The 14045-nt window shown below is 46.6% G+C and overlaps 2 protein-coding genes across 3 annotated transcripts in view; one reads left to right on the top strand and one right to left on the bottom strand.

Annotated features, from left to right (window-relative positions):
- Positions 1-442, bottom strand: part of ACD (ACD shelterin complex subunit and telomerase recruitment factor) — a 28227-nt gene extending 27785 nt beyond the window's left edge. The window contains exon 1 of one of the 2 annotated variants that reach the window (XM_072152492.1): positions 311-442. The gene's annotated coding sequence lies outside the window, so the exon portion shown is untranslated. Of the gene's footprint in view, positions 1-228; positions 290-310 lie in introns of those variants that run through there. The other variant, XM_072152493.1, reaches the window with a different exon arrangement.
- PSMG4 (proteasome assembly chaperone 4) lies at positions 176-7047 on the top strand. Its single transcript, XM_072152496.1, has 3 exons — positions 176-598; positions 4786-4861; positions 6627-7047. The coding sequence occupies exons 1-3, from the start codon at positions 380-382 to the stop codon at positions 6746-6748; spliced, it is 417 nt and encodes a 138-aa protein (XP_072008597.1). The 5' UTR covers positions 176-379; the 3' UTR covers positions 6749-7047.
- Positions 7048-14045: the final 6998 nt, after the last annotated feature.

Genomic DNA, 14045 nt, shown 5'->3' on the forward strand with positions numbered 1-14045 from the left:
TGACTGGTTCCCATCTCTGATCTGGGGTGGGGGGTGTGTGTCTCTGATCCCGGGGGTCTCTGACTGGTTCCCGTCTCTGATCTGGGGTGGGGGGGCGGGTGTGTGTCTCTGATCCCGGAGGTCTCTGACTAGTTTCTGACTCTGATCCCGGGGGTCCCTGACTGGTTCCTGTCTCTGATCACGGGGGTCTCGGACTAGTTTCTGACTCTGATCCCGGAGGTTCCTGACCGGTTGTTACAGATGACTGTGTCTCCCTGCATTCCGCGCTATAGACAGTAGAGCCCTAGTCTTCGCCTCGCACACGTCGTACCTCACCGCTACACAGCCCCGGGAACCTCCGCCGCAGCCATGTTTTTTGTTTTGGCGATCGATGTGACACATGCGGGGAAGTGACGTCCCCGGAAGTCAGGTACCGGCCAGGGGAAGCATGGAGGCCATGGAGCTGTCACATCGTCTCATCTCTATTCACAACTTCAGCGAGAAGATCAGTGAGCGGCTCGTCCACTTCCACGTCATGAGTCTGCAGGACTGCTTCTTCCTGTGGGTCGGCTCCTCCGCCAGTCTCTGCAGTCTGGCTGTGGCCATGTGCAGCAGATTCGTGAGTGTCCATTGTGTGCTGTCCTAGTTGTCCCAGTAGTTACCAGTATAAGGTGATAAAGCGAAGATGTGGTTGGATAGATGGGGCAGTAACGGTGGCATCACCCGGGAGGAGGGGCACTTCCCGGTTATCCCTACAGTAGACCTCTGCTACCAGCTGTACATCAGCATACACCATGCTCCAGTATGGCGGCCACAGGATCTGCCATCATGTCTTCTCTACTACCATGTTTCCCCTAAAATAGGACATCCCCTGAAAATAAGACCTAGGACAATTTTGTCCAGGCCCCCTGAAAATAAGGCCTGGAGGCAGTTATTGCAGCAGCGCCCCCACATTATACATTAGCATTAGTATCATTAGATGCTGCCAGAGGTCATGACGTGTGTTATGAGCAGCTATCCGGACAACAAGGGCTCATTGAAGGAAAGTGCTAAACATGGGAGATTGGGGCCAATGATTCTGATAAAATTGAGTCACAAAACATTCTGCATGTTTGGAGAGGCATAAGGATGTTAGAGAAGTTGATTTTTTTTTTTGTTCAACAATAAATGTGAATTCTTGTTCATGGAAAAATAACACAGAAAATATAAGAAACTTCATTGACTCAAGCATAAGCAGAGTTAGAGTTTTTCAGCACAATTTTTGATTACTTTAGTATATATGGTAAGCCTGGGTCTAACATACAAGAGCAGTTCAATAAGTTCCCCTTGTAGAAATGAAGACGCCATTTTTTAATTTTTTTTTATTTTTTAACATAGTCCCCTTTTAGAAAGATACACTTCTCCCAACGTTCCTGCCATTTTTCTAACCTTTCCAAAAAATAGGATTTGTTGAACTCTCCAAAATACGCATCTGTCTCGACGATGACTTCCTTGAGCTAAAAATTTTTTACCGCAAGCCGTAGTTTCATGTTAGGGAACAAGAAAAAGTCGCAGGGAGCCAGATCGGGTGAATGCGGGGGTGCATCAGCAATTCATAACGCAACGCGGCGACAACTCCGGATGAATGTGCTGGTGCGTTATCGTGGTGAAACAATCTTCTGTTTTGCCAAATGCAGCCGTGTCTCCTTCAATTTTTTTGTTTAAGGGGTCCAATAACTCACTGTAGTATTGTCCAGTGATTGTTCTTCTTTTTTCTAAAAAATCCTTGCGGATGACGCCTTTCACATCCCAAAAAATTGTCGCCATGATCTCTCCGCCTTCTTTGGAGTAGATTCACCGGGAGAAATCCATTGTTTTGATTGTTGCTTAGTTTCTGGTGTGTAATGATGAATCCAGGTTTCATCAACGGTGACAACTCAATGCAAAAACTCCTTTGGATCTCACTTAAATTACTCCAAGCACTGCTTCGAAGTTTACAGCCGCATCCGCTTGTCCACCGTGAGCAATCGCAATTTTTTCATTGCCAACTTATCATGTAAAATATTATTTGCTTTTCCGGTCGATACACCTAAGGCCTCTGCTACTTCGCAGCGAATATCATGTTGTGGACTTTTTGAATGACTTTGGTATGCTGCTTGATTCTGCACCTAAAATGTCTCAAGAGTCTCACAAAAAGTTGCACAAAAAAAAAAGAAAAAGAAAGCAATAGGAGTTATACATATCCCTATAATGTGTGGACATGGGAACACAGAGGACAAAATTCTATCCCCTAATTGTACTTAAAAAAAATTAACATAGTATAACGAACACACACACACCTATAAAGCACAAATGCAGGAGCCCAAACACAGGCCAGCGAAGTGAGATATCAGTTACCTCAAGTGAACAGAGAGAGACCAAGCTGCCTGTTAAATCATTTCCTGAGGCTATCTTTCAGAGATAATAGTGTCATTCACTGGTATGGGTCCTTGTCTTGTTACTAGTTTTCATCTTCCATCTGCTATTTGACCTAATGTACTGTATACTTGCTGTGTACTGTATAATTTGTTGTGGGTTGCTACATGTAAGTTTAAATATAATGAATTAATGCTTGAATAAAATATGTTTTGTTTTTTTGGAGCAAATATGTTTTTCTCTTATTTTTTCATTTTTGTTATATCGCTCTTTATCACGAAAACAAAGGATCCGATTGGGTCCCACGTACCTCCGTCAGACTAATGGAGCAGACAGGCGTGCTTGACCGTTCTGCTCCATTAACCTCTATGGAGCTGATGGAGATTGCTGAGCGTCGCGCACCCCAGATCTCCATCAGCTCTATAGAGATTAATGTCAGACATTTATGCACGGCCGTCTTGTCCGACGGAGGTACGTGGAACCCAATTGGACCCCTTTTTTTGTGATCGGTGGGGGTCTCTTCAGCTACATCCGGAATGGAGTTGTCTCTGACAGGATAATTGTCTTCTAGCTTTTTTATGTGTGGTGAAAGGGTGAGGCCAAAGGCCTAGCTTGAATCAGTGGAACCGCACCATTGAAAAGATGCAAAGATTTGGTGATGGCCTTTCATTGTCTCTTGACCTGTTTGGTCCAGCTGAGACAACTCCTGAGGTATTCGCCTAAGGCTACATTCAGACGGCCGATGTATATACGGACAATATACGTCCCCCATAGACAGCAATGGGTGCACTCACCTCCTCCTTCTCTCCCCGCGCACCGCCGTGTGCCCGCCATGCTACGGTATGGCAGGCAACGGTCGTCTGAATGTAGCCTAAGTGTTGCAGTCAAATTTAGCTTCCTGTATGAGAATTAAAGGAAATCTACCCATCGAGTAGACATGATTTGGACTAAATACGCAAACTGTTCGTCCTTTTCCTCTTGCTTCTGGAAAATATTCTCATTTGGCCTAAAATAAACCTGTATAACACTAAAAGAAAATACTTTTTAAAATATGCTAATTAGTGCCAAGCGCTCCTGTAGACATTACGGCATGACATTACTTCAGTTCCTAAATCTGCAGTGTGCAATCATACCCACCCACTCGTTTCCCCCTGCCCGAGACCCAGGTGCCAGAACCTACTATAAGTGAAATAGGTGTAAAAGTTTTCAGACAATCTGTCGATTTGCCTGGCTTTGTTATAGTGGTTATAGTTGCCTCTAGCATCTCTTCTGGGAAAGCTTCTGTAAGAATATTTTTGAATGATCAAAATTTGCCATTTATGCATGGAGAACAATAATGTTTTTCCTGTAAAAAAAAAAATAATAAAAAAAAATAATATAAATATTTATTTATATATATATAATTGAATGAACATGATTTATGACTGAGATGATGAGATCCATGAAATAGATATGATATAGATACAAATGACACTTTCAACTCTGCTAACTCATCTATAACACACACATAGTCAGCTCTGCTAAATGCCTCCCTCCTGGATAAAGACCTTATCTGCCTGTAGCTTGTAGAGTAAGTCTCTGCACACTGCTGCCTGCTGACAGAAAGTGCCTGTGCCTGAGCTGGTCTTGTAATGCAGGGGGGGGGGGGGGGTCCAGGTGATAGAGAGCACTGCAGTGTGCCGACAAGAGATAGCTTCATGAGAAAAATCCAACCATAGTCAAAAGATTTACTGTGGATCCAGAGGCAACCGAAATTGTATACACAAGGACAAATAGAGATGGGTTGGAATTATAACTGTGAAATGCTGTATTTTTTTTTTTTTTTAAAGGGCACCTACCACAACGATTCTACCTATAAAGGTAGAACGGGTGGTAGGTGGATGTAAGGGACGTGAGGAGAGCTCTTTTTAGAACTAATCCTCACGTCCCCGCTAACTTTTAATAAACTCTATTACCCTGTGTGTTCAGTGCGCATCTCCTCGTAGGCCTACACAGGGTAGGAGGAGTAATGTGGCTACTTGGGCGTGGAGTAGCCACGCTGTGTAGCCTCATGCCTGGCTACTCCACGCCCCAGTAATAAGTAAATTTACATATTAGGGGAATAAAGTTTAGTAAAAGTTAGCGGGGACATGTGGATAAGCTCTAAAAAGAGCTATCCTCATGTCCCTTACATCCACCTACCACCCGATCTACCTTTATAAGTAGAATCGTGGTGGTAGGTTCCCTTTAAATAACACTAAATGAGAGAATTTGTTATTTTGTTATCCTGAGTATATATAAGAATCTTGTCTTGGAAATACCCCTTTAATGCTATGTAGAATATTTTTACTGTACCAGAATAAATGTAGTATGTGTAGTGTAAATGACTTGTGCTTCATCTTTAACAATCTTTCTTGAACACTTCTATTGCAGGATTCAATGCCTTTGTCTTCAATGATTCTGGGAGATAAGTCTGATACAACTTCAAGTTCTTTTGCACAGAGGCTATGTGAGTATCTCTTGGATCTGTAGTAGTTTGTGTTCATATACAGTGTATGTATGTATGTTTGTGTGTTTATGTATACCGTATATACTCGAGTATAAGACGGGTTTGTCAGCACAATTTTTGTGCTGAAAGTTCCCCACTCGGCTTATACTCGGGTATATAAAAAACCCCCCTCATTACTCACCATTCCTCTGCTGACATCAGAGAGTGCGCTGGCCACTCTTTGCTGCAGTACCTGCTTCCTCTCCATGTGCTGATAAACCCTATGAATCTTGTGTTTCTGAGTCGGTTTCATGGGAGGGAAGGAGCTTGTGCTCCCTGCTCACAGAGAAGGAAGTCATTTGACATTGTGCAACATCCCCCAATGGGGCCTAGCCTTTTCTTGGGGCTGGGAGGCAGCCAGGGCCCAGAATACTGGAGTGACTGGTGGTTGCAGCCTAGACACGCTAGTGTCACGGTGCTTGCTATGGGGACCGGAGGCCTGTCCTACAGCCTGCCAGGTCTCCAGCAGGTGGTGTGTGCAAGAAATTAGATGAGGAAAAGGCTGTGGTACTGGTTCTCCCTGGGGCAACCCAGTGTCTGTAGTATGAATCCCTGGATGATAGATGGGGGGCGACCTTGATGGTGATACAGCCGTAGCACCCGGGGCGCAGGGGCTGGCAGGCTACATTTCCCGGGGCGCAGGGGCTGGCAGGCTACATTTCCCGGGGCGCAGGGGCTGGCAGGCTACATTTCCCGGGGCGCAGGGGCTGGCAGGCTACATTTCCCGGGGCGCAGGGGCTGGCAGGCTGTATACTGGGGCTACAGGGGCTGGCAGGCTGTATACTGGGGCTACAGGGGCTGGCAGGCTGTATACTGGGGCTACAGGGGCTGGCAGGCTGTATACTGGGGCTACAGGGGCTGGCAGGCTGTATACTGGGGCTACAGGGGCTGGCAGGCTGTATACTGGGGCTACAGGGGCTGGCAGGCTGTATACTGGGGCTACAGGGGCTGGCTGGCTATATACTTGGGGGAAGGGGCTGTGACCAATGCATTTCCCACCCTCGGCTTATACTCGAGTCAATAGGTTTTACCAGGTTTTTGTTGTAAAATTAGGGATCTCGACTTATACACGAGTATATACGGTACTTATCAATGCTATATATTGTTGGGCCTCCTGACTAACTATAGCTATTTTGCACTTAGCGGTGGCAGCTTATAAACAATGATAAACTAGGGGTAGATAGGTTTCTTTTTCATTGATCAATGAGTTAGCCAACGTCTTGTAACTGCTAGGATCAGTGCCCCTATTTGCGCCCTACCACCAATCCTTTGTCGATCAGGCACCATCACACATTTAGCCTCTTTGAGGACACCACTCCAACCCCCACCTCACCCCCAGGCCTGTCATGTGGTGCCATCTACTAGATACTCCGAATGACAGGCCAGAGTAGTAAATTCACAATATACTGCAGCATGGTACCATATTGTGGAAGTAATCAGATCCCACCGGGGTTTAAACACCTTGGAGGGCTTGAAAGAATTGTACAATTGTGAAAAAATATTGTTGGCACATCTGCAGAATTTTTGGAGCACGCCCATTGACCCACGTCCTATTGTCACTCTGGTTGGTAAACTGTCTAAAATCTGATTTCCAGATTTCCTCCAATGTGTCGTCATATCCCCTTAGGCAGCAGTGAATATCTTACAGGTTCACTTAAGAGCTGATCAGACCACCTTGTGAATCTGTTAATGTGCATACATATATTTTTTAACTGATGTGTTACAGCAAAGAGGACTAAGAAACAAGTATTTGCCAGCATCAACATCCCATGCAATGACAGCCAGCTCATGCTGCTGGTGGAGAAACGGATCAAGGAGGAGATGGAATCCTTTCCGGAGAAGTTTTGAGGATGCTGAGGACGGCCTGGGCCGCTGGTGTTGTCTTCACATACCAGCAGAAAAAGACATTGCCTTTACAAGCAGAGACTTGGAGCAGAGCACAAGGAGCTTATGTGTGAAGAGCGACATAACATAACATAACATGAGCCTCTTACAAGATTTATGAGTATTAGTGGATTTGGGGGGGGATAAGGCTCACATACTTGGAAATGAGATTACTTTACATTATTATCTCAATCTTCATGCACAGAAATAATGCAATTAGACACAGACTATTTTTCATCACGTTTTTTTTTTTATAAATCTCAATATTAAAAAGTTTTGATATGTTGCATGGTATCAGTCATTATTGTATGCTGTGTGCTATGTACCTTCCATTTCTTAACACAATATTCACTGCAAATAAGCAATTTAAAGAAAATCTACCATCAAAATCAAGCATGAAAAACCAGGGACACTTACTCATAGATCCAGGCACTGTGACTGTGGTAATAATCGTATATTTGTTATCCATGGTCTCCTTCCTTCTAATATCAACTTTTAAAATTATGCTTCGGCTTCACAGGCTACACTGTCTAGGAGCACTTCCTCCTCCTGCAGTTTTCACATTCTGCTCTGTCACTTATAAAACCTGCTATCAAATATACTACTCTCATAAAGTGGGGGGAAAAAAGTATTTAATCCCAGGCTGATTTTGCAAGTTTTCCCACCTCCAAAGAATTGTCAGGTCTGTAATTTTTATTGTAGGTACACTCCACCCGTGAGAGACAGAATCTAAAAAAATGCAAAAAATCACATTGTATGATTTTTTGCATGCAATAAGTATGAAACAGAACATAATATTTGGTACAGAAACAAATTTCAGAGCTCAGATGTTTCCTGTATTTCTTGAGCAATCAGAGACATGGCTAAATAGGTAGGGGTGTCAGTTTGCCGGTTTGGATGCACAGCGCCAATATGTCCGGGTTATGCGGGATGCACTGGAACCTGGGCGAAAGTTCCGTCTGCTCATCTCTATTCCGGACCTTTCTCAGAATCGCCATTTACCCCATGAGGTGAGATCTTGCACAGAGCCCTGTACCAAGGAAGATTTTTTTTTTTACAATTTTCTGATAATTGCACCAACAGTTGCTGCTGCCAGTTGTCCTGTAACCCATTCCAGCCTTGGGCAGGTCCACAATTTTGTCCCTGGTGTCCTTAGACATTGCTTTGGTATTGTCCATGTTGGAGAGGTTAGAGTGTGATTGATTATCTAAAAGCGGCCCTGCACCTGTCCACACAAAGTGGGGCCAAAGTGAGGTCTCAAATTAAAACTACCATCCAGGTATCAGGTGAAATAAGCTGCAATGTTTCGAGTATGAAAAAGGCTTCTTGGACAAAACGTTAAAGCTTTAAATAAGGATCACAGCTTATTTCACCTGATACCTGGACTGGAAGGCTGCTGTTTTTCCTAGATAGAGATAGATATATAGACAGACCTCCACCCACCCCTAATGCTATACTCATCCTACTGAATTCACAGACAAATCTTTAAAAAGTGCTAACAACCTGATTAGAAAAAGATGACATTACTAATGACTGACACTATACATACTTAGGCCGAATAGACACGACAGCGACGTATGTATGGCCGTGCTTTACCCTCAAGTTATATTATATACAGCCCACCCTGATTGTATAATATGTAGTTAAATTATGGTTATTAAAAAGGCCACCACCAGGTTATATAATGTCCAGCTCACCTCCCATATTATGTAATATGTAGCCCCTGTTATATTATATGCAGCCCGTATTATTATAAAATATGCAGCCCCTTATAATATATATATAGTCCCCATTATTCTATAATATGCAACCTCTTTGATTATATACAGCCTCCATTATTCTATAATATGCAGCTCCCACATTCTATAATATACAACCCCCTTACATAATATGCAATCCCTTATATTATATTTAGCCCCCATTATTCTATAATATGCAACATCCTTATATTATATACAATCCCCTTATATTATATACAGCTCTCATTAGAATATGCAGCCCCCTTATAGTACATGCCCTATTTCTAAAAATAATAAAGCAATTACTCACCTTGACTCCAGTAACGCTCCCCCATAATTCTATAGAATCTGCATGTGGCAATTAATAAAATTGATACTTACCTGCCTGTTCCTACACAGATTCCTTTTCTCTGCTTTTCTGCTGGGCTGCGTGTGATGACCTCCGCACTACAAAGAGAGTAAGACAGACAGGTCCCACTTTGTCTGTCCCAATGGTACATGTGTCTTATAGGAAACCTACCATTTGCTTTTATGCATTATGAACCAAACATACCTTGAGAATGCTGTAGTTATACGGATTCAGAAACATCTGTCACTCCTGTGGCTGCCCTGGGGGTCTCCTCTTGCCCTAATTATGCAATGCACCAGCCTTGTCCTGCCCAGCATAAGCCAAGAATACGTCATCACTGTGTTGTCCCTGACAGGCAGATGTAATCAATCGCTACACCATCCCCTAGCTGCTGAGTATGAGTCATCCAGCTCAGGTTGATTGATCCTGTCTGAACAGTTCAGGCAGCTCCTTTATGTACGGCAGCCAGTCTGCACGCTGCTTTCCCAAGGTCCTGAATTTTATAATTGTTTTTAAGCAAAACCACTTGGTTCAGGGATTAAACAAGATATGTTTCTAGATCCGTGTAGCTACAACATTCTCAAAGAATGCGTGATTCACAATGCATAAAGACAAATTGTTATTATTATTAAGACAATTGGTAGATTTTTTAAACACAGGTGCTATTGATACTCCTGGTGGGTGATTCGGGCAGCCATACGGCCAATGGCTGGGGGCCCGTTTTGCCAACCCTGAACAGGTGTCCTTTATTCAGGAAACAAGTTCAAACAGGTACAATTAATACAGGTAATGAGTGAAGAGTATTAGGCGCTTTTTAAAGGACAACTACCACCAGATTACTGATGGTAGACTGTCCTCTTAAAGGGGTTGTGTCACCATAGCAAATGGCTGTAATTGGGTCCAATGCATTGTTAAAAGTACTTTCACCATTTACACTTATTACAAAATCTGCAGGCTTACTGAGATAACTCCTTTTGTTCTGGTTGCTGGCGCCCCCCGGTGGTAACTGTGTCCCGTCCTGAGCAACAGCTGATCTGGCCGAGTCTGCGCACAGGGAGTCAGTCAGCTGTTCTCCACTACAGATCACTCCACGGACTCACAGCTCCTCTGCACACTGAGAGATCACCTGACACACTGCAGCCAATAGGAGGTGAGAGAGGAGGAGGGGCAGAGATTGTGCTGTGATGGCCACTGCTCACCAGCTACACAGGAGCCTACAGCAGCAGATACAAGGTAACTGCAGCCAGACATGTCTGCTCAGAGGAGTCCTCTCCCAACATGGATCATAGCAATGTGCAACATCCCCCACCGGGGCCTAGCCTTTGAAGTGAGGCCTGGAGACAGCCGGGGCCCGCTGTACCGGAGTGGCTGGCGGTTGCGGCCTAAGCACGCTATTGTCACGGTGCTTGGTACGGGGGAACCGGAGGGCTGTCCTACAGCCTGGCAGGTCTCCAGCAGGGTGGTGTTGGCAAGAAAAGATGAGGGAGAGGCTGCTATAGCGGATCTCCCTGGGGCAACCCCTTAATGTCCCGAGGGTGAGTCTCTGGGTGATGGACAGGGTGCCGGTGATGAAGGCAGCCGTATTAGCAGGGACCAGACGGAGACAGAAGTTGAAGAAAACAACTTACAGTTCTTTATTTGAACCGCAGGAACCGCAGCAAACGTGCCTTTAACAGGTAGATGGGGTGCCGAGATGTGAGTTGGAGGGAGCCTCAGGAGATAGTTCACCAGCCTGGATGTAGAGGGCAGGCTGGGAGGCAGCTGTGTCCTGGTAGGAAGCTTCAGCTTGTCCTGCAGGGCTTCAGGTATCACCTTTAAAGGTAAGATGATACCCCTTTTCCTCACTACACTAACTCTAGTCTAATACTCCACTCTTCAGAGGCAGGGGCTAGGCTCTTCCTGCTCTGGTATGGGCTAGACTGAGATTTCTCACTCACTCACTGATCTCTAGGATTCCACACTAGAATAATAATCCAGAACATTCCTGGCCAGAGGTTTTACTACCTCCCTTTGGTCAGGTGGTGGCTGCTCCTCCAATCACATCTCAGCTTACAGAGCACAGGATGTAACACATATCATTGGACAACAGCATCTTGCATCATACAAAATACTTAACCTCTGCCTTGCCAGGCAGGATTCACCACTGCAATACCGCTATGTCCTATCAGGACCATGTAGTGTGATGTGGGTATATGCAGGTGGGACGTATTCGCAAACCCTCCCTCGCCATTGCATCGGCGAGGGTGTTGCATACCCCGGGGGCAATTGAAAGAGCCGCCCTCGGCTCGACTACAGATGGTTTGGGGCACAGAGGGGGCTAAGGGCACTTCTAGGAAATGCAGGCTATGTGAGGTGTAGGGACAAACCGCCCATGGTCCTGGAGACAGGCACCTGGGTTGGTGTCGGACTGAGACAAAAACATATAGCTGTATGACAGTTGGTCGCTGACGCCATTAAACCGAACTGTACAGTAGGAAAGGTGTGGTGTCATGTCCTGTAATCCACTCCTTGCACCAGGGCCTGTATATTTGTTGTATCAACGCTTCTTCCCTGGCGGCAATTATATAAGGTGTCCATCTGCATTGCGCTAGCATATGCGACACGAGTACCTCCTGACTGGCATCCTTACCCATGTATGGGTGGCATCCAGGTGCTATCTGTGTAACACCCCCGGTCCCCTAGAGACCCGCAGTTTACGGACTACCCCCACGTGCAAACCTCAGTTTGAGGGATCAGGTAGCGGTCAGTGTTTTACATAGAAAGACGGTCCGACACAGCCACACTACAACCTGTAAAGCCTATGAAAGGGTTAATGCAGACTACTGGCATATATGACAGTGTGCAAACAGGTGGTAAATTCACATTGGCTTAGGAGCCCAATGGGTACACATCTTAAAACGTTACAAACGTTACAGAAGTAGATAGGCTACTCAGGGTAGCAAAATAGTGAATGTCTCTTTTCCTGCAAAGAAAAGGCATAAAGAGTGCAAGCAGAATGTCCATACCTAAAAAGGAAGGCATTAAGTGCAAAATGATAATAAATAAAGTGGCAACTTTTCCTTGGAGTATCTGGCAAAAGTCTCACAGAAGGTCTCTAGTGACAAAGTCCATCTTCTGGGTACAGCCCTTGATGTGGGGAAAAGTGCACTGAGAAGCAAAGGGTCTCCTCTATGTGTAGAGGGACAGAGTCCTTTGGTAGGAATCTCTTGACTGAGATAAATAAGGGTAAGAGTCTCAGGAAAGTCTCTGGCTCTTTGGGGAAAGGACAGAAATATACAATATGTACATGGTACAGTACCTGAAGTGGGCTTTCAGCCCATCAGGGGTTAATCTTGCTGCTCAAGAGCAATGGCTGCAGGCATGGAAGCAGGAACTGCAGCAGGGACATCATCATCCTGGGTGAAGAAAGCAGTGTTGAGATCTGTCACCTGAAGACATCTGGTGATCGACACTGGAACTGCTGACATGGAACACCCAGAAGCTGGAGCTGGAACAGCAGGGAGGTCATCTGCAGCAGCAGGCATCTCAGCAAAGGAAGGAGACAGGCACTTCTCTGGCTGACCTTCTGTAGCTGGGGGTGCTGTGGAGCGCAGGATGATGACCGCAGGAGCTGTAACTTCTTCACTGCTGACAGCTGAAGGATTGTTGTTCCTGGACTGACCTGTAGCTCTTGGGGGCGCTGTTGCGCTGGCGGTGGTAACCTCTGTAGCTGGCAGGGCGTTCTCACTGGACAGCCTGGGCCTCTTAGCGGGTGGTCCTGGATACTCCGCAGGACGGTCAGCAGCATTAGATAAGGGGTCAGGCCCCTTTAAGAGAGTCCCTTTTGTAGCCGGGCCTCCTATGGGTAGATGTTGACCCTCTGCAGGGAGGCCGGACTGTACCCCAGCCGGGGCTAAGGGAGATATAGTCACAGTCACTGTGATATAGGCCCTGGGGGCCATGGTACTCACATCCGCGGTGGTCCTCAGGAGGTCCGTCATCGGAGGAGGCAGCCGCTGTGGAGAATCCGCCATTGAAGACTGCGTACGGGAGACAGCAGTAAGCGGTGCAGCGGAGGAAGGGGCCCGAGGCTCGTGGGCAAGCCATGCGACACTTGGTTCTTCATCTCGGAGGCTGTGCGGCATGTCAGCAGGACAGGAGACAGCACGTGGAGAAATCCAAGATGGCCGATTAACCTCTTTGATGCTGGATGGCGGCTGCGCTGACTCTGAGGTACCTCGTGGGCTCTCACTGGCGTTGCAGCGCGGGCAAGTTTCGCGCCAGAGGGCGGAGCTTGAGTCTTTCCCGCCAGGAGCTGTGGCGGGCTGAATTTTCTGCTGCGCCACAGCGCGCTGAGGCAGGATTCGCGCCATGCGCAGGGGGCGGAGCTTAGCGATGTCTCTGGGTTTCCCGCCAGTGAAAGTTTTGGCGGGCTGGAATTACTTGCTGCGCCACAGTTTCTGAGGTAAAAATCTTCAGGCGCGGCAGCGCCGGATGTAGCAGAGCTGGTACAGTTCTTGCAGGGATTAACCTCTTGAGTGCTGGAGCGGCGCTCGACAGCACGTGGCAGCATTACCACAGTTCAATCCAGAAACACACAATTACTTGGGCCTAAACCCGGATGGCATCAGGGTTAGGCAGCACAGTCTTTTTCTTAATAAAGTACAGTCTTTAGTGCCAGGATAAGGCACAGAAGTATATATCCTGTGATTCGTGACGCCACTTGCATCATCCCCCACCGGGGCCTAGCCTTTGAAGTGAGGCCTGGAGACAGCCGGGGCCCGCTGTACCGGAGTGGCTGGCGGTTGCGGCCTAAGCACGCTATTGTCACGGTGCTTGGTACGGGGGAACCGGAGGGCTGTCCTACAGCCTGGCAGGTCTCCAGCAGGGTGGTGTTGGCAAGAAAAGATGAGGGAGAGGCTGCTATAGCGGATCTCCCTGGGGCAACCCCTTAATGTCCCGAGGGTGAGTCTCTGGGTGATGGACAGGGTGCCGGTGATGAAGGCAGCCGTATTAGCAGGGACCAGACGGAGACAGAAGTTGAAGAAAACAACTTACAGTTCTTTATTTGAACCGCAGGAACCGCAGCAAACGTGCCTTTAACAGGTAGATGGGGTGCCGAGATGTGAGTTGGAGGGAGCCTCAGGAGATAGTTCACCAGCCTGGATGTAGAGGGCAGGCTGGGAGGCAGCTG

This window comes from Engystomops pustulosus, chromosome 5 (genome assembly GCF_040894005.1).
Source record: "Engystomops pustulosus chromosome 5, aEngPut4.maternal, whole genome shotgun sequence".
NCBI lineage: Eukaryota > Metazoa > Chordata > Amphibia > Anura > Leptodactylidae > Engystomops > Engystomops pustulosus.